Below are 25875 nucleotides of genomic sequence, written 5' to 3'. Positions count from 1 at the left end.
TCGGTAGAATGTATAATGAAGTGCGGCAAAGCGTAATCAGTTACCGCATAACAGAACCGAATGAATACTTGGGTTGGTCTGTGGCCCTGGCATCTGTCACTTTCATCACAAGAGGGGAAGCTTGGGATCTACGAGCCAGGACAGGAACCATCAATAGCAGACAGCAAAGAAGGCTCATGTGCAACAGCCCCAGACAGGTCACCCTGTACATCAAACAGCATCGCCATGCCCGTCGCAAAATGCCATAGGATGTGACAATGGAGCAGCCAAACCCCAGGGTTATCAGCGCGGAACCTAAGCACTGCATACCCGCGACTCGGGACTTGAACAGTATCCCTCAGAGCGGCCTGTGTTAGATTGTACGGCTGGTAAGTATCCGGATCCACTCCCTCGGCGGGCTCCAGGCCCGGTGGGAAAGCGTCTTCAAAGGGATTGTAGGAGCCCCAGCCGAATTGGGGGTCTTGGACGGTCAGGACATAAAAGTGATGCCCGTGCTTTGGCCGTTAGGTTGAATAGAATGCCCTGGAGGGTGGGGTGCCGGTGCTTACCAGATGAAATGGATGGGGACCTTCATCGAGGTTATTCACGATCAAGTCTCACCCATGCTGGGTCGGGGCCCGTGGATATGGAAAGCTGGTTCCTATCCCATTGGGAACGGGGAAGACCTATCAGTGGTACTGGGGGTGATTGTTGGGATTTCCAGACGGTCTGGTTGAAGAAGCCCTGGGGGATGTTGTGGTTCATCGACTTTTTCTGAATCTTCGTATACACGACATGTCTTTGGTCTGCTGTTTCGGGCAGTTTTTTCAGAATGGATGCCACAGAAGGTATGTTTCCTAGGTCGATTTCGCGCTGGATCATGGGGATTGCTATGGGGGAGTCTTCAGTATTTCGAGACGGTGCGTAGATGGGAAAGATTTGGTCTGGTGTAAGTGCTGGGTTCTCATATTTGAAACAGCTAGAAAGGGAATTAGGATTCGCCCTTTTTTGCATCGAGTATAGAAGGAACCCATACCTTCGGTCCAGTTTGACCATCATGGAAGAGCGGTTCCTAGGATTGTCGGGCGAACGAAGGATCATATCCATGCGTTGCCCGGCATGCAGTATCCCTATGGAGTTTCCAGTAGTGGCGGAAGAGTGTTCGACGACATCCACGCTGTCTACTTGAACAATCTCAGGCTCCAGCTGAGCGTCAAACAGCATGCTGAATCCAGCCAGAGCTCTACGCATGTGTTAGTGGACATAATCACCTGCGAGAAGGTATGCGTACCCAGTATTGACCACGCGGATCCGATAACTTCTACCCGGGTCTAGATCCAGAAAAGAAGTATCTAGTTGCTGTTCTACACAGTCGAGCGGACGGGCAGGAACAGCCATCGAGCAGTCGAAATGCCCGATGCCATTAATGAGAAGTGAGTCCGGTACGGGCTATTGAAGGGTCAGAGTAGTAGAACGTGGCAGAAGATCGCTGTTCTTTACCTCGTTCCCAAAATTTCCTGGATTCTCATACCAAGCTAGAACCTGTTTCGCAGGTCTATGGTACCAATCGCCGACGAGAAGCAGAATCTCCTCATCATAGTGAAGACGCACGGCATCTCCACGATTTCCCGACAGCATGCCTCGTACAGTAGACCGAGAAACGGGCGTATGGACCACCAGGCCTCCATAGAGACCATCGGCACGCAAAAGACCCGAATGGGCATGGTACCAGAAGGTACCGCTCTGATCCGACGGGATCGTGACATTATAGATAAATTTGCCGCCAGGTGGGATGGGACACTGTGACACCCCAGCAGCTCCATCCATCGCATCTAAAGAATTTGATCAATTCTGGTGCTTGCTGACTGCCAATCCGACGTCACTTACTGGCCACATGTAGGCCGTGCCAATGGAGGGCAATTGAGTCTTCCCGCAAAGCATTTGTTACAGTGATAATCAAGGTGTCACCCGAACGAGCCTCGATCGTGGGACCGGGGAATAGATCTGCATTGGATAGGTCAGCCAAGGCAAATCAAATGATATTGAAATGCTGAATTTAGTTGTTATTTCAATTCTCATCGCCGAGAATTATACTAGGAGACCCACAGTGTCGTAGCGAGGTAGCAAAACATACCGTTGATCAGATAGACCTGCTTCAGAACTCCGTCAGGTCTGCGACCCTCCGATGTGACCCGCCAATCCAAATGCTGCGTTTGGGCCAGGCGAAACACATGATTCTCGGGGCGAAGGCCGATGTGCGGGCGGGTTTTAACTGTCGCCTCGAGTACATGGGCAGATCTCAATGGTGCAATCCACGCCCCGAAAGGGGTATCTAGGATATAAGCAATCCCCAACAGTAGACACACAGCGAACAGACCTGTTCGCCACGATCTTCGTCGACGCGGTGCGAGAGGAAGCTGTGGTGCCTGTGGTTCCTGTATGCGGGGAGTCCGCCGAAGTCGACTGTTTTGCCTGTCCATGATAGGCCCGATGGATGTCAGGAACCGGGTGTCTTTAAGGGCTCACATGGAGCTCGCGTTTCTCTACCGATCGCCCAAATCCAACCTGACAAAGTCTATGGAAGAGAACCTTGGAATACCAGAGGGACCCAGAGATGGAAAGTGCAGATGAAAGCTCGCAAGTCCACGTGCACGCAACAGTGGAAATCCAGAGGCCTTCTTTCTACGATCCGCAGGAACCGAGTGCAAGTGGACCTGCGGGAGGCCCGCGATACCACAAGGTCCGGAACTTGAGAGCGTCACGCTTTAACTAGGATGCGTTAGTCTCAGAATCCAGGTAGGATCCGATCGGGCCTTGTCTGTAGCCGATTCACGTGGGCCTTCCTGAGGTTACAGATTGGCGATCGTCAAGAATGCTTGATCCACCCCCCCCTGAGGAATCGCGCGGGGGCCCTGTTGGTCAAGCTTGCTAACCAGCTGCACCAACAAGACTGTCGGGTTGATGCGCTTGTCCGGTCGAATCCTCCGCTCAGTTTAGATCTCCAATTCCCGCTGTCTGCTGGCTTGGGACTTCGTGCCTTCCCATTATTTGTATAAAGACCCCGCGTCTCGCCATCGCTGCTCTTCCCCCCTTCACCACCCCTTATCATTATCTCCAATCGTTTTGTTAAGTTATGTCTTATTTCTTGGGAGCGGCCCTGGCTTTGATGCTCGGGAGCTCGCCGGCCTCCGCCAGCTCCCTGAGTGATATCGAGCATGTGGTGATTTTCATGCAGGAGAATCGCGCCTGGGATCATGTAGGTCTTTGAGATCCGGGCATCCTTGCAGGATAATAAACTCATATATCGCTAGTACTTTGGGTCGATGGCCGGTGTTCGTGGCTTCAACGACCCGAACGTGCAGATCAACAGCGATGGCCTCTCGGTCTATCACCAGTAAGACTTTCGGCGATCCTACGGAGCCCCACTTCATATTCTGACTTACTCTAGGATCGTGGACCCGGATATGTCCACCGATGCTCAGACTCTTCTTCCTTGGTATCTTGGATATGAAGGGGGAGACTCCGTCAATGCTATCCAGTGCATGGCTGCCGGTAGCAACGGCTATACTGAGAACCAAGCCGCTCTCAACGGCGATCTGAATAACCACTGGGCCCGCAACAACACCCCTTGGAGCTGGGGCTATTTGAAACGCTCCGACATTCCCATTCACTTTGCCATTGCGGAGGCGTGGACTTCCGGTGACATGTACCAGGTAGGACGCTCGATCCACAACCGGGAAACACACGGGGACTCATGATCATGTAGGAAAGTCAAATCACCGCTACTAACCCAAACCGTGTGACCTTAGTTAGCGGGTCCATCAACGTCCCAGGTGGGCCTCAGAATCCTAGCCAAGGCGGACCCTATATCGACAATAATGAAGTCCCCGGTAGGTTATTTTTTGCGCAAAAGGGGGAGAGATATGCCGATTAACAAGCTACTAGGATGCGAATCCGATGGCCAAAGCTGTTACCCGCTGAAGTGGAAGACTGTCTATGAATTCTACGAGGATGCGGGCGTTACTTGGCAGGTGTATCAGGACACCAACAACTTCGATGACAATCCTCTGGCATGGTTTCAACAGTTCCAGAAGGCTGGCAAGGGCTCACCTTTGGCCGATAAGGGAATGGCCTTCAACGGGCTTGAGTCTTTCTACGCTGCCGCTGCAAATGGTACCCTGCCCGAAGTCAGCTTCATCGTTGGCCCTGCTGAGCTTTCGGAGCACCCCTCCTACCAGCCCAAAGACGGTGCCTGGTTGCAGAAGAAGGTCGTCGATGCAGTCACTCAAAGTCCAAAGTACTCTTCCACTCTGCTTATGATTAGCTATGACGGTAAGCATATGAGTTTCTGGGCGCCTGTCTGATTCGGAAAAACTAACGCTTGGAAGAAACTGGTGGCTTTGGAGATCACGTCACTCCCTTCCACTCTCCCAGAGACACCCCTGGTGAGTGGATGGAAGATCCCCTTGGCATCTTCGGCGACATCTACTCTGGCCCGGGCTTCCGCGTCCCCTTCTACATTGTTTCTCCTTGGACCCGCGGCGGCCGTGTGTTTACCGAGCGCGCGGACCATAACTCGCAAATCCTGTTCGTGGAGCAATGGCTCCAGGCCCGTGGCTATAAGAACATTCAGACCGATCAAATGGTACCATGGCGCCGCGCCCACATGTCTAATCTGATCAATGCCTTGGACCTTGACCATGTACGTTTCCCCGTCCCTAGTTCATGCCGGGCAAAAGTACTGACACGCTGCAGCCCAACCTGGATATTCCGATAATCCCCGAAGCGGAGACCCCTGTTACCAACGACAACGGGGACTATGTCGGCTCTGCTCAGTGTCAGGCCAAGTACCCCACCCAACGGCCCACTGTCCCCTACGGACAGCAGGATAACTCCACCAACACCCTCTTCTTCGAGGATGGCTTCAAGGAGGTGGTTGGCTACCTCACCGAAGGCCGCTACCTGACCTTTGAGAAGAACTCCAAAGCTTTGGCTGCGTCCCGGTCAGACAGTGTTTCGGCTACCGATGCCACTCCCAAACACGATACCAAGTCTCAGCGCTGGGTGATCCATTACACCGAGGACGAAGAAAGCGAAATCTTCACCATCTCAAGTGCCTTCGACAACCGCTGGATCGGGGCCAAGGGCGCTCTGAGGGATGACGCCAGCGACGCCGCTCAGATCCGTACTTCATTCCTTGGTAACGGAAGCGGGTACACTCTGCAGTTTGTTGACGGAGGCGCCTACCTCGACATCAGCAGTGGTGGATTCGAGCTAGTTAGCAGCGACCAAGTCCCTAACCCGGGCTTTAAGGTCTTTAGTGTATCCTATCACGACTAATCTCTTTCTTTCCTGCGTTCCCTTCATGACTCGGACTTTGTGGGACCTACAATAGAACCACTATGACATACAACCTCAATCGCCCCGATTACTAGAGTAAATAGCTTGCATAGTTCAGACAACTTGGAATTGGAAAAAAAATCAAACCGCCATTTTATTGCTTTCGTAACTACATATGCGGATGTCTAGGATCATATATATGCAGGACTCCTAATCACCCAAGACATGCGCTAGTCATACCACCACTCCACATCTAGGCACGGATGGTGAAAGGCCCCGCAGCGTGGAATAAAGAAGGCATCTAATGGCAAGTCGTGAGCGAAAGAACTCAGTACACCAAATCGAGGGGGTAGGAAAAGGACGTACCTGGGGAGCGGTGGGCAGTTCAGTGCCGACTCTCAGATACCAGACATCGCCATCCTTAACCTTGGGGATGTGGGCAGGGATCTTGACATCAATGGCACCAGAGGAGCCGTCAACACCAGTAGCGATCTTGATCGACTGGTCGAAGTCGATGACGTCGCGGTTGCGAACGGGGTTGTTATACAGGAAGATGCTATATTTGTCGGCAGGGTACTTGGCCAGAGGGTCGGCGCAGTGGCTCGTGGGTTCGCGGTTAAAGCGCAGGTGCACAGTCTGGCCGGGAGTCAGAGTGGCGGAGTCGGGGATACCCTGGTAGACGTTCAAGCAGGAGTAGTCGCGCTTGCCCCATGCTTTGCTATTGTTAGCCGAGGACAAAGAGGATCGGGTCGGGGGGTTGTCAAGGCTGTTTGGGGTGTCTGTATAGTTCGGATGGACGAGGGAGTGGGGGGGGCTACTTACGCTGCCATTTGTCAAAGGCAGTCGCACTGGCGGCGAGGCAGGAGGTGAGGATAGCAGCGGAGATCTTCATGATGAGAGGGAATATAGAATGAGTTGAAAAACAAGAGCTTTGTGTTTGGACACGGAGGCAATTTATAGGCAGGGCCCGGATGGACCCCCCCAGCCATTGCGTCGGTGGAGAGACCTTCTTTTGCAGAACTCCGAGACGATGTCTCAGTTACTCTCCACATCTTCGATTTGATGATTTTCTTGGCAATAGAGTTGGACGTGGCGGTGGGGGATCGGCAGGGTCAGGTTTTCTAGCCGATTCGTTTCTATTTGGCCAAAACTCCCCTCCTGATCGGGCAGGCCGGTTGGTCCGATTGCGAACTGCCTCGTATTGCAGAAGAAGCTTTGTGTCTGAGTCTACCAGTTGATCGCATCGGTGCTCCTGGTGAGACCCCAAGCCTCGACGGGATGAGTGGAGTCTGGAGTCCGGCTGAATCCAAAAGGATCTACAACGGGCCAGACGCTACGATCCATCGGAGAAATTACTCAATGCACAAGGGGCGGCCTTCCGTGCTTGGGGAGTCTATTCTTAGCGACGAGAAAGAAACCCAAGACTTCTCCAACCGAGCACTCTCAGAGTGCAGGACCTCGTGACTGTCCCAGAAAGAGTTAGTCTTCAGCAGGAGGCAGAAACACGGAATCCCCTAACTTTGGGCGTCCCTGCTGGGGTATAAAGCATGATACATGCCAACAAGCCTCAGGCTCGATTTCAGTAGGTGGACAGTGAATGAAGAAAGGATTGATAGTTGACACAAAGAGGAAACTCAACGCCTATGAATCAAATTCACTGCTTTGTTCCTCACCTCATGCTCTTCGTACTAAATTTAGCTGTAAAGAACCTTGATAGATGAGAGAGAATAGATTCATAGAAGAAAGCGACCATCTCTCTCCCACTGGCAACGACTCTCCAGAACCTCACATTTCCCCGAATGTCGAAAATCTACGTGATCATCTTCCATTCTGCGGGATACGGAGACACTTGTCCGTGGGGAATCTACCTTGACTGTCCCCAGGCCATCCCCGTGCTCTATCAGATCTTTAAAGGCCCTGTCACGGGCAAATATGGCCTGAGGACGCCTTTCGCGCCAGTTTTGCGCCTGGCGGATATCAAAATATCCGTCCCTGTTGGTACACTGTCGCCCGCCAAAGGCCCCCAGCAGTTCACAGCTTTCATCCAGACCCAACCCATCCGAAATGGCCAGCAATGGAACGACCAATCATGGGTCCTGGACTGCTTAGAAGCCCTCAACCAAAGCCAATTTGTTTCCTGTTCCCCGTTGCCCTGCGGGTACTACTCGCCCATAAGGAGGTCATTTTCACCAATGGCTTTCGGCCAAGCGAAGGGCCGTGGTACGAGAAATGGGTGAGGAAAAGAGCAAAGCCGATCAAGTCGAAATGCTTCAAAGTCGAACGCACCCGAACCCAGGCGAAAATGACTGGGCTGATCTTCCGCGTCCAACTTCTCTACATCGTGTTGTCGGTTCTGTCAGCCATCAGCATTGCTGGCATCTTTACTGGTTCCTTCGAAATCGGCGGTGGGTCCCAAGTCCGCAGCAGCTGGACCGATCGAATGACAGTCGCAGTCGCCGGCGTCTGCTTCCGCCCCTTGACATGCCCCCTCTGATCATGAACGTGGCCCTGGGGGATGTTGGTCTGATGTGATGAACTGCTGGACCACGATGTCCTCGTCTGTTAAGCGGTCGGGCCGTATCGGCAGTTCCAAATCGCGCAATGGGTGCCTCACCTGCAAGTCAGTCCTCTTTTTCTTTTTCTTTTTCTTTTGGCTTGCGTGATGCTGATGTAAGATCTAGAGTTCGCCGTGTCCGTTGTGGAGAAGAAAAGCCATCCTGTTTGAAATGCACCAGTACCGGCAGACAGTGTACGTACCATGGAGTTGGGAGGGCCAGACAGGTCCCCACCCCGCAGAATCAGATCGCGTGGTCCTCAAATCAAGGATCGCGCGAAAGACGCGCCTTTGAATATTATTTCCACCAAGCCGGACCGTCCCTGTCAGGTGTTCTGGATCTTTCTTTTTGGAAGGGCTCAGTTTTACAGATTTGTCGCCTAGAGCCAGCGATCTGGGATGCCATAATCGCCCTCAGCTCGCTCTATGAGCGGCCCCCTATTTATGAAGCGTCGCCTGTACAGCTGCTGAATGATGCCGCGTCGGTCCAGCTCCCCCATCACCGTGAAGCCCTAGAATGGTACACCCGCTCCATGTCTGCGTTGCAGCGTCGGATCGATAATGGCGGCGCAGACCTGACCATCTCCTTAATCAGTTGCATCCTCTTTATTGCAATCGAGCTTCTTCAAGGAAATCGACAAGCTGCTTTAGCCCTCACGAGGGAGGGCGCCAAGATGATGACAAGCGTGACAACGGGGAATCCCTCGGGGCATGGCAGTATCACCGCTCATGGGTTTTTGCTCTCGGTGATCAAACCGATCTTTCGCCGGCTGAGCGCATGGGTCTACATCAAACAAGGCGGCAGAGCTGAGAACTGGGGCGTTGTACAAGCAATTCAGAACGAAAAGATTTCAACGCTCGTGGACGCCCGCAACGTGCTGTGTAGCATATCCGCCGAGATGAAAAGCTTCAATCTGGAGACAAAGCGGTACTGGTGTCGGCCGCCCCAGGATCGGTTACAAGAAGCACCAAGTCTGAATAGCCAAACAGGCGGAGATCCAAACCAGCTTGACCTCCTGGTATTCATCATTCCTGCTACTGTCGAGCGCATCAGGAACATCTGGTGATGATGGATTCCGAGCATACCTGCTCATGACCTACCTGGGGGTTTTCATCGAGATCCAAACATTGCTCGATCCAGACCAGGCGTCGTATGACGCATACGAAGCGGAATTCGCACAGATCATCAAACATGCCCCGATGGCGATCGAATCAACCCGAGATGCCGACGGGAAACAGCCGCCGTTCACGTTTGAAATGGGAGTCTTTTTTTCCGCTTTTCATAACGGCACTCAATTGCCGGATCCCTCATTTGCGCCGCCAAGCTTTACGTTTCTTGTGGGATGCTCCGCCTGCCCAGGGACTCTTTCTGTGCGGACCAGCAGCTAATATTGTTGCCATGGTTGTGGCGCTTGAAGAAGACCCAACGAGTATTGCCGATGATTCGGCAGTTAGAAAGATGCTTGCCAGCCCTGGGCGTGTTCCCCCATCAGAGAACCGGATCTGGGAATTCGGCGTTTTCACTGAACAGTCCATGAATGGGTCCGTCGAACTTCGATTACAAGTCACCCTACGAGATTACGAGTGCGAGGACGGGGAGGTTCGATTCAAACAGAAGATTCTACCTTTCCCGGGAATGCATTCTAGTCAACAGCGAAATTGTATTTGAGCATGCTAGTACTAGCGATATTTCTTAATTTAGCGGATCGCATATCTAGGTTAATGAATAATGAATCGAAGTCTCGACTTTATTAATTCTAAAAGGGTGAGAAGAAGAGTCTACCCGAAGATGTCTTGGCCTATGACCTGGATTTTTTAGGCTTGGGCAAGTGACAATCGTATTTCAAGGTCAAGTCCCAATTTTCAAATCAAATCCTGTTTGGTTCTGAATATAGATATCGGGCTTGAAGCACTGATTTTGCTGGTTCTGTTGTCCCAGAAATGATGTTCCGTTCGGGCTACCGCCCCGTTGACTGTCTTGCACCCGGAAGGTTTGTTTTCGACCTTTTGGAACTTGAAGGCCTATAGTGCCTTTGCTTGCGCGGCCTCGATTTTTTCCAAATAATGCTCTGCCAATATTAGTGCAGTTTTCAAACTTGGGGCATATACGACATACTTGCTGCTAGCCACCTCGTGCCCAAATGGCATAATAAAGCCTTCAGCGCTGGAATGGGAGATCGTGACTTGGCATTCTGTGATATCACAGGGACGCCAAGATAAAGCATCGCTGCCTTGTATAGGGAGTAAGATATGAATACCGAGAAAGCAGGCACACTGATTGGTAGAAACGAGCCCTTTCCTAGCGATATCTCCTGGATCAGAGATGTGAGAATGTTCAGAGACGTAGATACACATGCTTCATTGGCGCGATATACCGCGTCAATTCCTCGTTCCAGGAGATCAAGCATTGCACTATTCAAAGTCAGCTCTCATTCAAGTTGCCGGTCGGACCGTTCGATACTTGCCTTCTACAGATAGCTAAAGCGGGATCTGATAGAGGGTGAATAATCTTTTCATTATTTTGAAAGGTTGCTAAAAATGAGGTGATGTGAATGCCAATCTGGACTCCCTCTGCGCCACCCTCAAGGGAATTCTTCCCCGTTGCATGAAGATGCGTAATTGACTCATCCAATAGTTGAGATGCATGGGCTAATCGGGTGAATGGATCTAGTGATATGCTCCTGAGGCCTTCGGTGACCTAGATTGATGCTGGACATTAGCCGATAGAAAGAGTTTTGCTGAGCTGCTGCCAGCTTACTGTTTTATCGCTCACGAGATGCATATGTCTTGGGGCAACATTGGGGGCCTGTTCGCTTTCAAGCGTGGCGTATCTATAGTATTACGCTCGTTAGCTCGAAAATGCGCCCATGTAAAGATCGACTCGAGGGAACTTGGAAGTTCTGACCTGTTGGCAATGATGACACCGCGCCATGTTGACCATGCCTCTTCTGCCGACTGCGGGCCTCCAAAGCGCTTGGGATGGCCATCTTTCACTTCGGAAATCCCTAGTGCGGCTGCCGCATGCACAGTGGCCGCGGATGATATGTATGCAGCTGGATATATGCCATGGCCTATCTCAAATATGGTGAGTAGGAGACGCGCCTGGATTAAGTGGAGCGAGTTTTCCCCCAGTCCCTCCAAAAGCCCTATGAAGGCTTTTAAAGAAAAGTACAGTGAGTTTGCCGATGAGATTATTGAACCATTCATAGGCTCTGAGGTGACAAGAGCCATAGAGAGAATCAAAAGGCCCAAGTCAGATGGCGCAGAATGATTCCATACTCGCACATCCTTCAAGAGAGCGAAGTATTTCTCTTCCGAGATGATCGGAAACCATGTATGGACTGTTCTGAAATACTGAGCCGCTGCACTCTCTAGCTGCAGTCCGTCTCCTACAAGTCTGGAGACTTGTGTCTCAATAGTATGACTCAGATTGAATAGCGTAAGATCGGCCCAATTTGGCACCGACAAGAGGCGAGGTTTATCAGCCGGCCCAGGGTAGTAGCACTCCTTGTTCAAACTGGATCCATCAGCGTAGGCAGGTGGAGAAAGCAGAGCAGGACATACCGTTGACACAGACCACAAATGGGAGGCAGTTTATCGCACCTCCGTTTCTGTGTCCGGCAGCGCTGACAACTCTGGGTCGCGCAAGCGTCCATCTTCGTAGGTTGCAAGGCTCTGCGGATCATGGTGCGGGTGCTAACCAGTTTATACTGGGAGCGGCCTCCGTTGGGGGCCAACCATGTGCTTATAAGGCGACTCGGAGGAATTGAAGCCCGTTCAATACGTACCACAGCAGTCCATATTGCGTTTAGCGTCCGCATCCGCATCCGCACCCACTTGTATACGGGACGGAGGGTGCGTACCTTCCGCTAAAAAAAGCAGGGGTCTTTTCTGAGCGGAAGATATGATTTGTGAGGAAGCCTGGGAGCTTTAGTAGTATAAATAATGACAAAATACCTGGCCCTTTCAAGGGAATAAATCAGACAATCCTCAAAGTTCCAGCTAAACTTCCCTTCAAGTTGAATTCTTCAAGTCTTCATTGAACTATGGCTACCATTCATAATGTTGTCATTGCCGGAGTATGCGCACAACCCCATTTACAACTTTAACAAAGTAGATGACGCTAAAGCACACAATTGCTAGGCCACCGGAAACGTGGGTGCTCCCATACTCAAGGCACTCCTGGACAGCAAGCGCTTCAACATCACTATTTTAACTCGCAACACGTCCGACACTCAGCTCCCGGACTCGGTCACCGTCATCCGTGTGGATTACTCCTCCGTGGCCGACCTCACAGCTGCACTGACTGGCCGGGATGCCATTGTCTCGGCTCTAACTAGCCACGATATGAACGCACAAGCCTCTCTTCTTGATGCTGCTGTCGCAGCAGGTGTGAAGCGATTCATCCCTTCTGAATTTTCTGGCAATTGGGAAAATCCAAAAGCGATCACGTTGCCCGTTTACAAAACGCTTCATGACTTCCACAAGCTCATTCAGCAGAAGGCTCGCGAGAACCCGACCATGACCTACACCGCCGTCCGCAATGGTCCGTTCTTTGACTGGGCCCTCGCCCATGGGTTCTTTTTGAACTTGAAGGGAGACACAAGCCGGATATTCGATGGTGGCAACCAGCCCTTCACAGGCACGACCTTGGCTTCTGTTGGTCAGGCCGTTGTTGGGATCTTGACTCACCCGGAAGAAACAAAGAACCGTGCCGTTTTCATCAAGGATGTTGAGACCTCCCAGAATAGATTGTTGGATATTGCCAAGAAAATTGCGCCAGGGCGCGAATGGAACACCGAGGACGTGAACACTGCTGACGTGGCAGCTTATTCGCGCGAGCAATTTGCTTCTGGAAACATCGATCAGCACGCCGCACTGGGGTTCTTTGCTCGGGCCATCTTTGGAGAAGGATACGGAGGAGCGCTAGATGGACGGGACAACGAATTACTTGGGGTCAAAGTCACGACTGATGCAGGGGTAGAAGCGATTCTGAAGGAAGTTCTCTCTGGTAGCTCCTAGAGTGATGATCTCTATGTCGTGAGTTCTATAGGGTTACTCGTCATAAGGCCGTCAATACACTCATAGCCAATTTGTGGGATTCAACACCTCCTTCCCCGGATGGTTCGTTTTAGGGTTTGCTACCTTGCTATAGCCCACGCCCGGCAAGAGAGGATTTAGACCTGGTGACTATTGGTAGCAAATGGGGAAACGCAATTGCGAACACGTAATCAATTCTCTACTATCTATCATTGCATATCATCAAAGATCGATCTCACAGATGGACAAATGAAAAGCGACGAAGCACGAGGCACATGCAGTACCACGCTTACATACAGTAATTTACCCCACCTGCATTGCACCCCTCATGCCCTCCCAACTTCTTTCTTCAACCTCGCACCAGCGAGAATTGCATAAAAGACATCAAGGCTTTCTCAAAAATCTGCGTCCTTAGCGCATCCTAGCAATCTTGCTAGGCACAGTATAACTGGCCCCGGATCCACCTGATTCCGGGGTTGGCCGCGCTGGATTGGCCCGCTTTCCACGCTCTAATAGGCTCACCAAGAGATCAAACTTCCCATGGCACCAACAAGCAAAGAGAGGAACGCATATCAGGCCTATCTAGACTTCCCTCATGCGGCACGAAGGTCACATATGCTCGTCTCCGCAGCCGGCAAGAATTTAGAGACCGACTGCGCCATAGCCGATATATCCGCTTTACGCGAGCCCTTACGCGACAAATCTGGCACTCTGGGTGCGCCTGTGTGCATATTCAACATGCCGCTGGTCCATGCCTCGGGAAATACATTCGTATTGGTATGATGTGTTTTTTTTTTTTTGCTTTTTAGAAATGCTTATCTCGCCTACGCAAAAATCGGAACACTTGCGACGCCCTATTCTGGAACAGCTCTCGGGAAAATATGGAGCCTTTCAGTGCCCGAAAACGAGCTCTCGTATGATCTGTTGGTAACTGAGGCGTATTGATTTGCGGCATGCGGATGCCACATTCGCCAGGCAATCATCACATGAGACGATAAGCGCATTTGGGGCGTTTTTTTTATTTTCTTGCCACATTTGCCTTAATCCTGCTGCTGGGTATTGCAATCGCAATTGATAATCCACACAGGCATGCGCCTTCTTTGTTCCCGTGTTGCAGAATTCCATACCGACAGAAATTGGGTGGCTGACTGGCTTTGGTCGACTCGTGTGCCTATCTGCTAAAAACGGCTTCGCTTGTCGACCCGCGGGGTCCCAGACTTACTTCCCCCCCACCTCCAACCTTCACGTCAACCTGGTTGGTCTTCCCAACACCCTTATCAAGAGGGTCCCAAGCTTTGAATCCTTCCACGCGCCCCTGAAAGTGGTCTCGTGACCGTCCAACCGTCGCAGACCGATTTCCTATCCCGCGGGCCATATCAAGAGGCGACCCCGCCCCCCCTCTGCGCAGGTATGCCGTCGCATGAGGATCGTCAAAACGCTGATCCAGGTAAGCATTTCCGAACTCTAATCCCGGCTAGGTACCAGTGTTCCTCTGCTACATCTCCCTAAACACAAATCCCTGTGCCTCTTTATCCTAGCTTGTCCCTTGCTCCGCAAAGTCGCTTCCTTATCGTCCTGCAAACGCGACATCGGAGGTGGCTGTGACGTCCACATTTCCCTCAGAACACTTTATCTTACGTTCCATTTTGGCCAATGGATTTCGATCATTCCTGACCGCAATTATCATTAGACTCCCCACCTATCACGCGAACGAGTTTGGATTCTGCTGCCGCGCGAAAGCCCTTGAGTTCAAGTGCGTCCAGTCCTGCACCTGCACCAGACGCCCCGCCCATAAAACAGTACCGAGCCCCTATCGCGAAGGTGACGGCGCGCCCTCCAAGTTTCCCCAACCAAATGTCTTCTTCAACCGTCGTCACTCAGTCCTCCGGTTCAAGCATCAAGCTGGATGCCTCCTCCGCCATTGAGGACGATAACATGGCCAAGAGCGATAAGCCAGACGACGATGCTCAGCCGAACCTGCTCCAGCAAGTCTACGACTGGCTAGAACACGAGAAATCAAGGCGCAAGGTTAGCAAGGCACGACGAGCCGAGGCAACTGCTAGTCAAGCTTCTGAGGATGAAGATCGACCAGTCGAAGGGACCTCATCTTCTGGAAGTTCTTTCTCACTTGACAAGTTGGAAAAGATCCTCCTGCAATATGGTGGTCCGCAGAACCAGAAAGCACACTCCCTCTATTTCAACCCACTAAGCGCCTAAACCGTCGCCGTCCCAAGGGTCTTCGGCGTGGTTCAGCCTCTGAGTCTGACTACACAGATGTTGAGGCCCCGGTTCCTGGCGTTGAATCCTTCCTCGACAATTCGAAAACCCTAGCCTATCCCTCGAGTAGTGCTGCAGATGATGATATCGCCGCTGCTGACTCCAATCCCAAACGCGCCAAAGATCGGGAGGCCTGGTTAATCTTTAAGACTGATATTCTGCGTCTGACGCATACGCTTCAATTAAGAGGCTGGCGTAAATTGTCTATGGATGCGGCCCAGGATATGGAGGTCATCCGACTGAGCGGCGCCTTGACAAACGCTGTCTACGTAGTGAAACCGCCAAAGACTACCCCTGCGTCTAAAACCGAGAACGGCCATGCCCCTTTGAAATCGACCAAGCCCCCGCCGTAAGTGATTGCATGGATTACTTCTTCGTTTTGCCAAAGAAGTAACTAACAGGAACTCTATAGGAAGCTCTTGCTTCGCGTCTATGGACCCCAAGTAGACCATCTGATCGACCGCGAGAAGGAATTGCAGATTCTTCGCCGCCTGGGCCGCCGGAATATCGGTCCTCGAGTCCTTGGAACTTTCAAGAACGGCCGATTTGAAGAATTTTTCGAAGCCCGCACCCTGACCCCCAAGGACCTGCGGATACCCGAAACCGCCAAGCAAATCGCCAAGCGCATGCGAGAACTTCACGATGGGATGGAGCTCCTGGAGGAAGAGCGCGAGGGCGGTCCGGTTGTCTTCAGCAATTGGGACAAATGGGTAGACCGCTGCTCGCAGGTGGGTGCGTGGTTGGACAAAGAGGTCACCATTCCAGTGAGCGACGCCAAAGCCGCCGCAGACCCGTGGCGCAGACGAGGGTACGTCTGCGGTACGCCATGGAATCAATTCCGTAAAACCGTGGAACGGTACAGGGAATGGATCATTGCCAACTACGGTGGGATGGATGAAATCAAGCGCCAGCTTGTTTTCGCCCATAACGACGTATGTATCCAAATCATTGCGCATGCCTGATAAGTTTTCGGGAGTGCTAACGCTTGAGCAGACTCAATACGGTAACCTCCTACGCCTGGAGCCAGCCTCAGAGTCGCCGCTTCTTCTCCCAGCGAACGAACACAAGCAGCTTGTGGTTATCGATTTTGAATACTCATCAGCAAACACGGCTGGACTGGAGTTTGCGAACCATTTTGTAAGCTCATTTCATAGTTACTCACCGTGTCTCGATGAAATGCAATGCTAACAACGTCAACAGACCGAATGGTGCTACAATTACCATGACGAGGAAAAGTCCTGGGCATGCAACACTCGCCTCTACCCCACCCCAGAAGAGCAACGACGCTTCATCAAGACCTACGTGAACCACCGCCCCGCTTTAGGCGGCGGTGTCAATTCCCCGCTTGCCACGCCCTCATTGAGAGCTGGCGGAGGGAGCAGCGTTACTCCATTCACTCTGGACGACTGCTCATCTACTTGGCAGCAGGCGGAGAAGGCCGCAGAGGAGGAGGTCGACGCGGAGGTTCGCAATCTCCTGGGCCAAACCCGGATGTGGCGTGCTATGAACTCGGCTCTTTGGATTGCTTGGGCATTGTGCAATTCAAATATCCCGGCATGGAAGAGGAAATCGCTGCCGCCAATGGGGACTCTGTACAGAACCAGCAGAACGGAGATGGGGGCCACAAAGTCCCACCTGTGGACGTAGACGTCGACGAAGAGGACGGATTCGACTACCTGGCCTATGCCCAGGACCGAGCCATGTTCTTCTGGTCGGACATTCTTGCGCTTGGGCTCATTGACCCTGAAGAGCTACCGAAGCCCATGGTGGAACACCTTCGCACGCGGATGATTGAATACTGAGATTCGACACCTACAAGTGAAGAGGGCCTTTTGGTTTTTTTTGGTTTTTTTTTTTCATGCCGCTCGTCAATGCCTTTACGACTGGGACGCCGTGTACATACCCCCATTTCGGTTGTTGTAGATCGCTAGTTTGAATATCCTGAAATTCCATTTACTGACGTAAGTCTTTTGCATATCGTTATCGTTTCCATACCTAGTATCTGTGAATGGGTATCTTCGACAGGATTTGTAGAAGGCAAACCTATAAGGCCCGGCGCACTGCCAAGATCAAGAGAGGGTGAGAGAAAGAGAGAGAGTGAGTGAAACGCTAACCAGGAAGATCCAACCACACCCAACTAGCATCTTATCTGCGCATCTCCAATTTCTTCCTGGTCTCCTTCTTCGCCGCCTCCACCCACTCCTCATATGCCTTCCCAGATGGATCCTGCCCATCCTTCATCCTCACCACCCCCTTCATCATCTCACCAATAAACCCCACGAAATTCCACCTCCGCAGCGTATTTTCCCACTGCCACGCAGCCCTCTTCCTCTCCTCTCGCTCCAACGTCTCCGTATCCCCAATCTCCCTCGCGTGGACCCTCGGATCCCTCACAACCGCCATCAGATTGAACGCCGTCTCCCCAGCCGGATACCTCGCAATGCGCTTCTGCAAAACCTCAATAACCTTCTCCGGGAACGCCGCACTATCGCACGGCCCGTGGCTGATCGGATGCGGCTGCAACCCGTCAAGCTCGTACAGCGTGCCGTTCACGGGCGTATAGGCAATGAAATGGTAGACATCCGCCGCATTCTCCTCGTCCGGCGGCCGGGCCGTCTCGTCCGCGAACGGGCTCGCCTTTGCGAACGCGTTGTGCGCGGAGCGAATCGCCTCCGAGTTGGAGAGGGCCTCGCCGCGCAGCTCGGGTGGGAAACCGGTCGTGAAGTCCTTGAAGGAGCGCAGTTCGGGCCCCAGCTCGATGGGCGTGGGCGCCGGGTCGTGGTTCAGGATCACGGAGAGGATGGCCTGTGTGCCGCAGGCGTTCTGGATCGTTTGCGCCGCGAAGAAGAGCCCGTTTTCGGTCGCGTTCGGGTCGTAGGTGCCGTCTAGTGGTGCTTCGGCGCCGGCGCCGGTTGCTTCACGCGTCCATTTGAAGAGGAAGATTACGCCGTAGACGGGGCTGGAAGGAGGGCGGGGGGAACCTTTTGTGAGTCTAGGGTTGTAATTGGGGGGGGGGGAGCTTTGGGGATGTTTTGGGTTTGTACCTTAAGGATCGAATGGTGTCTGCGTCTAGAGAAATGAGTTCTTCGAATTGGACGTCTTTCACGCCGAGGGTCTCGATCAGAGAGGTGAAGACACCCTTTAGTTTCGAGTTAGCGGTGGTGCTGTTTTCGGGTGGGGAGGTTTTGTTATGTGTTTTACCTCGTCTGACTCGATCGTGCTCCAGCCACCTGCATCGGCCATTTTCAGGTGGTATTGAGGTCGGAGTAATGGACAGTTTGAGAAGATGGTGATCGAGTTTGGTGGTGAGAGATATGAAGCTATGACATAATATTTGTGTCCCTTGGCACTAACCCCAATACGGAAAAAAAAGTATGCAAATGGCCGTTTTTTAGGGCTGATATCTACCAAGGGTGCAAATTATAACAATATTGGCTCTTTTATCAGCTTGACGAGTTGTCTTCGTGTCAATCAAATATCGTCAGTCTCTCGCCCCAAGCCCTAGGTAATACCAGAGGAATGTAAGGGATCCTGATGGTCTAGCCTGATATTTGCACGCGACATCCATTGTCGAGACGAGAAGATCTACGAGCTCTGGATCCGAGGAGTGGCTTCCGGAGAGACCTTCATATCCCATAGCTTGCAAGACACAACTGGTTACTAGCTTCGCGGGAGCCATTTGCATTAGCACAAGAGCTAAAAGTGGATATAATACGAACGACCGCCTTAGGCTTTTGCCGAATACGAGGACGGGCCGTCCAACGGGATTTGTAGTTTATTCTGATCCCGCTTTGCCCCCGCGCTCTTCTGCTCTCCTGGCCTCGTGGCGTGGAGGCCTAGATTTGGAGAAAGGGACCCCACCATAGATTGGTCGATTCAGGTACCCGGGGAATTGAGTCGCTAGAGAAAGCGTTTCGAGGCAAGCTTTCTTATAACATCCTTAGCCAAGAGTATAGTACAAAAAAAAAGGTATATGAATTGTACTCCCAAGACCAAGAATTACAGAGTGTCGAATTAAATTGTTTGGAGACAGATACGAGCGTTCATCCCATAGTGTAGAACAATAGCGCCAGAGAAAAAGAAATCCGTGATCGTAACTCCATCGTTGATAGCGTCAACAGGAGGGGTATTTCGCGCGCCAAATCCAGATTCCTAAACATAATTCAATCACAAAAATATTACAGCGCCTTAAACCAAACCCAGGGCTAATTATGACCAGCAAGCCTCAGGGGGAACCATGCCTGGTATATCGAAGTGATGTGCTTGAGAATAGACCTCCATACCAAGGCCGAGAGACCCACCCGTGCGGGGAATATCAGCACAGACGGCCTCGTTCGGATGAGGATGAGTATATGTAGATGGTTGTGGGAGAGAAACCAAGTGCCTGGGGTCTGATAAACCAAGTTGCTGGTCATGTGGTTCGAGGAGTTGGGGCGACGGCGGATAGAGGTTATGCTGAGGAGCAGCGGTGACATAACCCTCAGCGAGTTGGAATGGCGAACCAGCCACTGTGACAGCGGGAGGTGATTGGAGCGGGGGAGTATAGGCTGCATAAGACGGAGAGGCGGACGCGGGTGACGAGGAAGAGGCCGGGGGGTATTCGGGGAGACCATGAAATGGGCTTGGCGGGGCAGGAGAGTAATGTTCAACCGAGGAGCGAGGGGACCAAGGCAGACGGCTGCGATATCGAGCAACAATGTGCTGGGGCAAGTCCATCAGGCTCAAGCCTAAGCGCAGATCTGCGTTGAATGGATCTGCCGCACTGTGGGCGGCGAGAATCCGGGACATTTCCTCGATCGGGGCGACAGATAAAGCGGCCAAGTAGGCGCCGCCGGTCTCGGGGATGAAACGGTCCAGGATGATGGCTGCACCGAAGAATTGTGAAAGGATTGGCAAGGCCATGAGGTCGCAGTCGGGGCCATGCAGCATGGCAGTGGGGAGCCAGAAAAGCCAGCGTCGCAGAACTTGAACCCGCTCGAAGTTCTGTTCGGCCGGGTGAGTGGTGAACTCGTCATGGAATTTTCGGAGGTATTCGATCAACTCGCCCAGTTTCTGCGAGTGCTCTGAGATGTGTGACACCCGCCTTTGCATGACTTGGATGGCACGGATGGTTTGGTCTAGTTGGTGCACATCATCCTCCAGGGAGAGCGGGAAGTCGGGGCCGGAGGCGCTCAATGCACGCTGGGCTTCCACAAGTTGGGTCAGCTCTGACTCTTGTTTCCAGAACGGATGCATGGATTCGATGATAGAGGAGATTCCCTGTTGCAATGATACCCAGCTTTGCCTAGAAAGTGAAGTCAGCATCTTGATACGTCGATGGTCTTGGGGCGGGGGCCGTAGTCTTACCGCTCAGTTGCTTGCCATGACAGAAGAACAGAGGCCGCTAGGACAGCCTCACAGTTATCCTTGGAGAACGAAGTGATGGCTGTTTGAAGGCCTTGGAATGCGGTGACTTTGTGATGATAAGCTACTTGCTTGTTCTCTTGGTCTCCGGTGAGGAAGGCTAAATGGAATGATGATAATGCCAGAATGGAACTCATGACGAAGTCGTTCGATAATGCGATGGCAAGGAAGCTAGGTTTTCGAACATTAACGACGACCATCGACAGGTAGATGGGATGAAAAAAAAAAGAAAAAGAAAAAAAAGAAAAAAGAAAAGAAAAAAGAAAAAACTTACTTGGGCATCTTATGTGCCCACACGGTACAGCTGCTGAGTCCGCGCCGATGTAGGTCGATGGAGACGCCGACGATATGATGGACCAAGCGCAAATCGGCCCGCGGAAGCTTCGTCCACCCTGACAGAGGGCATTGCATCAGCTCCGGGAAAGGAGGTATTCCCGTGCGATGCCAATTGTCGATCTCCATCTCGATTTCGGGCGTCATCAGCAGATCGGGCCCACGGCCGACGGTTGGCGAAGTGGTCTGCACAGTGGTATCCTGATAATCGCAGCGGCAATTGTGCTTGGTACAGTTGCGACTGCATCCCAACTGGTTAGCTGATTGCGTAACAGAGGAAGGAGAGATAGCTAGGCGTACCATTGAGGGAACGTCTCGTCGCATCGGATATGGCGCCTCTTGCACGTCTTGCAGCCATTGCGGGATTTGGTGTGGCTCTTGCGGGGAGGCCCGCCGCCTGGACCAGCCATCCTGCCCGGCTTTCTTACTCGCGGTGTGCCACTCTTCGGAGGGGTTGGCATAGAAGCGTGGAGGGGTAATCGCGACCCCGGCTGGTTCAGCACCGATAGGAAGGGAATTTCAGGTCAAAACTCGCAGTTGAGCCAAGTCGAACGACCAGGAGAGGGTTCAACTCGAAGGACAACGGCGGTCGTTCCCACACGTGGGCAATACGAGGCCTTGCGGTACCGGCAGTTGCACTCAGGGCCCTGGGTCCTATACGTTGCGGAGGACTCACATATAGATCTAGACTGCAGAGAAGAGGGCGGGCGAGACTATTTAGAGGATGAAAGAGTCGACCATTGGAAATGAGGACCGATGAGCCTGGATCGCCGTTGATAGGAATGACAACGGTTCGGACAAGTCAGCTGCAAAATGGGAAATAAATAATAGCTGAAGGTAATAAAATTGGGATTATTATGATTGTTTTAAAATGATGCCGGAAAAAAAAAAAGACAAAAGAGAAAAGAAAAAGAGAAAAAGAACTCTTTCCGGAATAGGACCCCCAAGCTACAGATGCGAAAATCCCAATAATTGCAGAGGCGTATAATTAGAAAGCGCAGGGTCATTTCTCCCAGTGAGGGTGGTGCATTTGAGCCTCCCTCGTCCAGGATAACCCCGTTCAGCTCCCAGCCAATGCAGACGGGTGGACCGCATACCTCGGGTCACGAAGAGTCTAAATTATGGGCGCTAGACAGCTTCCTGGTTTGGTTTAGTCGGATCCAGAGATCTCTTCGACTGGCTTTCCCGCGCGGCATTGGGAGGTCTCTATTTTGGTGCTGGAAGCGTCGGATCAAGATCTGCTAGATCGTTTTGGTTCGGGAACTTGGCGTGGGGAGGCATTCAGCCAAGCGGAGGCACAGCACGCAATCGTCCAATGGATTCACCGGGGAGGGCAATTTGGCGCTGATTCTGGCTCTCATTTGGTCCTGGAAGTGGGCTTTTGCCCACTCTTTTTGCTTTGCATCCAAACCAGCGAATGAAGGCGCGAGGGCATGTCATCGCGTTATTCCCGATCGCTCTTCCTGAGACCTGAAGGGAGAAGAGGGATCGGCTGTACTTTTTTTTTTTTCACTTTTCCCTTTGCTTTTTTCTCTTCCGAGGATTCATCTTGCTTTATTCGCTACCAGCTAAATCCCTGTTCGTAGGCCAAAGAGGGAGCCGCGCCACGATCGCCCGCGATCGCAAGGACCCTTGGTGGATCATAAACGTCAGGGAGTCTCTCCCCATGGCCCAGACTAGCCCCGTGGGTCAAAGGCTTGACAGGCGGAGAAGCCCCCCCGTTTCGACCCGCCAGGACCCGCCAGACGCGGGACGAGGGACAAACTCGGTAATGACAACCGAACGTGCATATTTAGTGCCCATCCGGGGCGCTATCCTTCGATGGTTCATGGGCGTAGTACAAGTACGGCTTTGGGTCTACCAGGGATTCCCTTTCCTTTGGACCCAAGCGGCTGGAAAAGAACCAGGTTTGAATGGTTCTCATCTGGACTGGAATTCCGGAATACTGGAATCCTGGAATACTGGAATACTGACTAGATTGGTGGGGAGGAATAATTGCCTGTGCGGTCCATAGGGGTAGGGGGGGGGGCCGCGGCTGCTGGGCTGAAAAGGGGAAATGAACAGGGTATCCAGACAGGGGTAAGGGTAGTTCGACTGGCAAGGTTGCTGCAGGGTTCCCCTATCCTGAGGATCTGAGTATAGGAAGCGACTGGGGAACGAACGCTTTCAGCCACGGTGGGACAGGGAAACGATAGCCTCGATTGCCATCCAAGAGCAACCCGAAGGAATGGGTCGCCATGAAGAATGTCTACCTCTCTGCAAGGTTATGTCACCGTCGCACATCGTGATGACCGCCAGTTTCAGCCCTTTCTTTGAACCCTGACAACCACGTTTTTCCTGGGGTCTGCCCCTGCCACTCGGTAGCGTATCCCTTAGTCGGTATGGCCTCGTGCAGATATGCATGCAGCATGCAGCATGCAGGACGGTTCAGCTGGGAAACGAGAGCCTCTGAATCGTCAGATAGCTTTCTCTCCCCTGTACGGAGTAGAGTAAGCCACCAAGACAGGTCGCAATCTACCCAGGTAATAGGACACCCCTGTCACTACACGTGGCTCCACGATCGCCTAGTTTCCAAGGTGCCTATCACTCGCATCGTCACGCCTTTCCGGCAGTACCTAAGCCACGCCAATCTTCCCAGGCCCTCGGGGCTCCTAGTCTCTTGGGGCGGAAGCTGCTCCCACTTCCGGGCGGATGAGGATCGGAGGATCTCGTCGGGAACCATGGCCATCGACTAGGCCGGATTTGCTCGGTCTCCTCCACATGGCGTACCAAGTGGGTAAGCCCAGCGGTGGATCTCCTCTCAGCAACCAATCTGGCCGCCGCATGTCTCGCGACATAAAGCCTGAAAAGGTTTAGAAGGCCCAGCATTGGGGGCCGACCTGACAAGTTCACGCTTGTTTTGCCTTTGATTGACGTGATTTCCCACAGCACCACAGTCGATGAAAACGAGACGGGGATTTCCGTTCGGCTCTTGATCGACCTTACGACTCTTTATCCTCCTGGACTTGAAGACATGAAGATGACATGTGGGATTACCCAGGCATGGCCAGTCGACCGTGACGCTACCCCAGACCCAAGAAACAATCAGTTCTGCTGTTCCAAATCGTCGGGCCTTCCAAGAAAAGACGTGACCGCACCCGAGCACGGACCAGCTCACTAACCTAGTTCAGAACGCCCGTATGAGGCCATTCTAGACGCGTGGGGCATATTAGACGTCGATCATGGCGAGACAATCAAGATCTGGAAAGCGGATTCCTATCCTCTTCTGTGGAGTACCAGCCCATTGGTTTAAGTTGGGCCTGGAGGGGCGAGAGTTGCTGGCTGTCGATCTATATTTCACCCGCGGGTTTCAGATTCCCACTAGACTGAAACCAGCTTAGAAGATGCAGCGTCCAAACGCCAAAAGGTCACCTGGAACCAGCTCCTTCCGGTGGAGACCAGGGATTCGGATTCAACCTCCGCGGCACGAGAAGAAGCAAAAAGAAACCTGACTATTACGCGTCCAGACTCGTCCAGTGGAGACCTGGACAAGTGGAAACCGTTGGGGGGGTGCCAGACGTGGGAACTAGGGAACCCAGCCATGCGCAACCCGCCAACACCTGTCCTTAGGGTCCTTAGCGTCAACCTTCTTCGACTCAAAGTTCCGAAGCTTATAGATCTTGGTCGTGTCCATAGTTTGCCCAGCACAGCCCAACCCCCAAGAGGCTTTAAGCCGCTGCCAGCGCCATTGCCGTCCCGTGCAGGAAACCATACCCTAGGTAATGAGGCTGCCGAGCAAATAAGAAACAAGGCCGCACAATGTAAGGTACAGGTGAGCCTAGGGGAGATCTAATAATTCCCTAAATTCCCCGTCATCATGAAAACAAGATGATGCAGAGACAGCGCGCCCCCCCCCCGCTAGCCAGGAAGGCGCCCGATCTACCATCTCCACTTATCGATGTCATGAGGAGGCGACCAAGAGCCAACTTAGTCTACGAACTTTTCTTGCGTAATCTTCCACGGTCAACCCATGGACCTCTTACCCAGGTATCTGATCTAGTGCGCCCTAAACGCAAATCGTAGACTCAACAGACAACACCGCTCTTCCTTCGTGCTGAAACTGTGCTATGCGCATCAGGTCGCACGGTCCCTGTCAAAGATAATAGCGCGCGCCACGACAGATAGATCGCATCGCTCGCTCAGCCGATCAAGCCTCCTGTGCAACAATGGGCTTCCAAAGGGCATCCACCAACATCCAGCTCAAGAACAGACACATTCTGACGGCCTATTGCCGCCCGAGCGGAGAATCGACCGAAATGGATCTAGATCAAACCCTAGGCTGTAGAAAAAAGGTAAGCCAAGCAATCCCCCCCCTCAAGAGCCCCCAAGGCAACTCGAAGAATTCCCCCAAGAGGCAAAGCGCACCAAAGGAGAGAGCCTTGCGCTAGTAATTCGCTTCCATCAAATATCACCTATAGACGGAAAAAAAAAAGACGAAAAGGACCCCACTCGAGGATCTACCCTTGCCCAAGCCTACATATGTGAGAACTGCTGATGACTGGCCCGGGAGATAGGCAAATTTGCATGGAGCGCCGAGCACTGATCTCCAAGAGCGCCGCCAACGTCGATCTGCAAATGGAGGGGCCCGCATAGAGCAACCCATTCTCTCCGCGGAGCTAGCAAGCGGCGACGGTGGACACAACATCGCGAAGGTGGAATCTGGCAGCTTGTATCAAGAACGAGGATGGAAATCTAGCCTACATGCAGTGTCTAGCCTACGTGCAGTTTTTTCCAGGAACTTCGAATTGAAATACTACGCCCTGATACCAGTATGGAGACGGGAAGAGCAGTTGGAAAAATTCACAGCGGGGACGTGGCTCTCACCGGAATATACAACCTTGCTGCGCCCTATTCGCCATATGGTTCTGACGAAACCACCTATAGATGGGCTCGAATTGCCTGATTCGGCA

General features: G+C 52.4%; 10 protein-coding genes across 10 annotated transcripts; 5 read left to right on the top strand and 5 right to left on the bottom strand.

Moving 5' to 3' along the window:
- Window positions 1-128: 128 nt before the first annotated feature.
- On the bottom strand, window positions 129-2459 carry N7468_007531 (uncharacterized protein; the record flags this gene model as incomplete). Its single annotated transcript, XM_058476827.1, has 7 exons — window positions 129-494; window positions 601-958; window positions 1016-1222; window positions 1271-1428; window positions 1480-1811; window positions 1867-1983; window positions 2114-2459. The coding sequence occupies 7 exons, from the start codon at window positions 2457-2459 to the stop codon at window positions 129-131; spliced, it is 1884 nt and encodes a 627-aa protein (XP_058329717.1).
- A 653-nt stretch (window positions 2460-3112) lies between these two features.
- N7468_007530 (nonhemolytic phospholipases C family protein) lies at window positions 3113-5319 on the top strand (the record flags this gene model as incomplete). Its single annotated transcript, XM_058476826.1, has 7 exons — window positions 3113-3235; window positions 3291-3373; window positions 3428-3692; window positions 3746-3869; window positions 3925-4311; window positions 4368-4681; window positions 4735-5319. The coding sequence occupies 7 exons, from the start codon at window positions 3113-3115 to the stop codon at window positions 5317-5319; spliced, it is 1881 nt and encodes a 626-aa protein (XP_058329716.1).
- Window positions 5320-5572: 253 nt separating this feature from the next.
- On the bottom strand, window positions 5573-6211 carry N7468_007529 (uncharacterized protein; the record flags this gene model as incomplete). The annotated part of the gene is made up of 3 exons (XM_058476825.1): window positions 5573-5620; window positions 5686-6032; window positions 6142-6211. 3 exons carry the CDS (start codon window positions 6209-6211, stop codon window positions 5573-5575), a joined length of 465 nt encoding a protein of 154 aa, XP_058329715.1.
- A 907-nt stretch (window positions 6212-7118) lies between these two features.
- Window positions 7119-9706, top strand: N7468_007528 (transcriptional regulator family TF; the record flags this gene model as incomplete). Its single annotated transcript, XM_058476824.1, has 6 exons — window positions 7119-7477; window positions 7528-7724; window positions 8258-8845; window positions 8928-9136; window positions 9234-9473; window positions 9638-9706. 6 exons carry the CDS (start codon window positions 7119-7121, stop codon window positions 9704-9706), a joined length of 1662 nt encoding a protein of 553 aa, XP_058329714.1.
- Window positions 9707-9895: 189 nt separating this feature from the next.
- On the bottom strand, window positions 9896-11559 carry N7468_007527 (Zn(II)2Cys6 transcription factor; the record flags this gene model as incomplete). Its single annotated transcript, XM_058476823.1, has 6 exons — window positions 9896-9942; window positions 9990-10285; window positions 10339-10571; window positions 10632-10704; window positions 10779-11390; window positions 11438-11559. The coding sequence occupies 6 exons, from the start codon at window positions 11557-11559 to the stop codon at window positions 9896-9898; spliced, it is 1383 nt and encodes a 460-aa protein (XP_058329713.1).
- A 360-nt stretch (window positions 11560-11919) lies between these two features.
- Window positions 11920-12895, top strand: N7468_007526 (aromatic alcohol reductase; the record flags this gene model as incomplete). Its single annotated transcript, XM_058476822.1, has 2 exons — window positions 11920-11952; window positions 12017-12895. 2 exons carry the CDS (start codon window positions 11920-11922, stop codon window positions 12893-12895), a joined length of 912 nt encoding a protein of 303 aa, XP_058329712.1.
- Window positions 12896-14323: 1428 nt separating this feature from the next.
- On the top strand, window positions 14324-16992 carry N7468_007525 (uncharacterized protein; the record flags this gene model as incomplete). The annotated part of the gene is made up of 6 exons (XM_058476821.1): window positions 14324-14360; window positions 14604-15077; window positions 15188-15539; window positions 15603-16122; window positions 16391-16688; window positions 16820-16992. The coding sequence occupies 6 exons, from the start codon at window positions 14324-14326 to the stop codon at window positions 16990-16992; spliced, it is 1854 nt and encodes a 617-aa protein (XP_058329711.1).
- A 343-nt stretch (window positions 16993-17335) lies between these two features.
- Window positions 17336-18433, bottom strand: N7468_007524 (putative 26S proteasome-associated ubiquitin C-terminal hydrolase; the record flags this gene model as incomplete). The annotated part of the gene is made up of 3 exons (XM_058476820.1): window positions 17336-18149; window positions 18235-18329; window positions 18392-18433. 3 exons carry the CDS (start codon window positions 18431-18433, stop codon window positions 17336-17338), a joined length of 951 nt encoding a protein of 316 aa, XP_058329710.1.
- Window positions 18434-19399: 966 nt separating this feature from the next.
- Window positions 19400-21336, bottom strand: N7468_007523 (putative C6 transcription factor RosA-like; the record flags this gene model as incomplete). Its single annotated transcript, XM_058476819.1, has 4 exons — window positions 19400-20474; window positions 20537-20764; window positions 20868-21167; window positions 21227-21336. 4 exons carry the CDS (start codon window positions 21334-21336, stop codon window positions 19400-19402), a joined length of 1713 nt encoding a protein of 570 aa, XP_058329709.1.
- Window positions 21337-23334: 1998 nt separating this feature from the next.
- N7468_007522 (uncharacterized protein) lies at window positions 23335-23661 on the top strand (the record flags this gene model as incomplete). The annotated part of the gene is made up of 1 exon (XM_058476818.1): window positions 23335-23661. One exon carries the CDS (start codon window positions 23335-23337, stop codon window positions 23659-23661), a length of 327 nt encoding a protein of 108 aa, XP_058329708.1.
- Window positions 23662-25875: the final 2214 nt, after the last annotated feature.

The sequence above is a fragment of the Penicillium chermesinum genome (assembly GCF_028974085.1).
Source record: "Penicillium chermesinum strain IBT 19713 chromosome Unknown utg000005l:1.0-4115287.0:1.0-4118363.0, whole genome shotgun sequence".
Taxonomy (NCBI): domain Eukaryota; kingdom Fungi; phylum Ascomycota; class Eurotiomycetes; order Eurotiales; family Aspergillaceae; genus Penicillium; species Penicillium chermesinum.
This window is presented reverse-complemented; position numbering and strand designations above follow the sequence as displayed.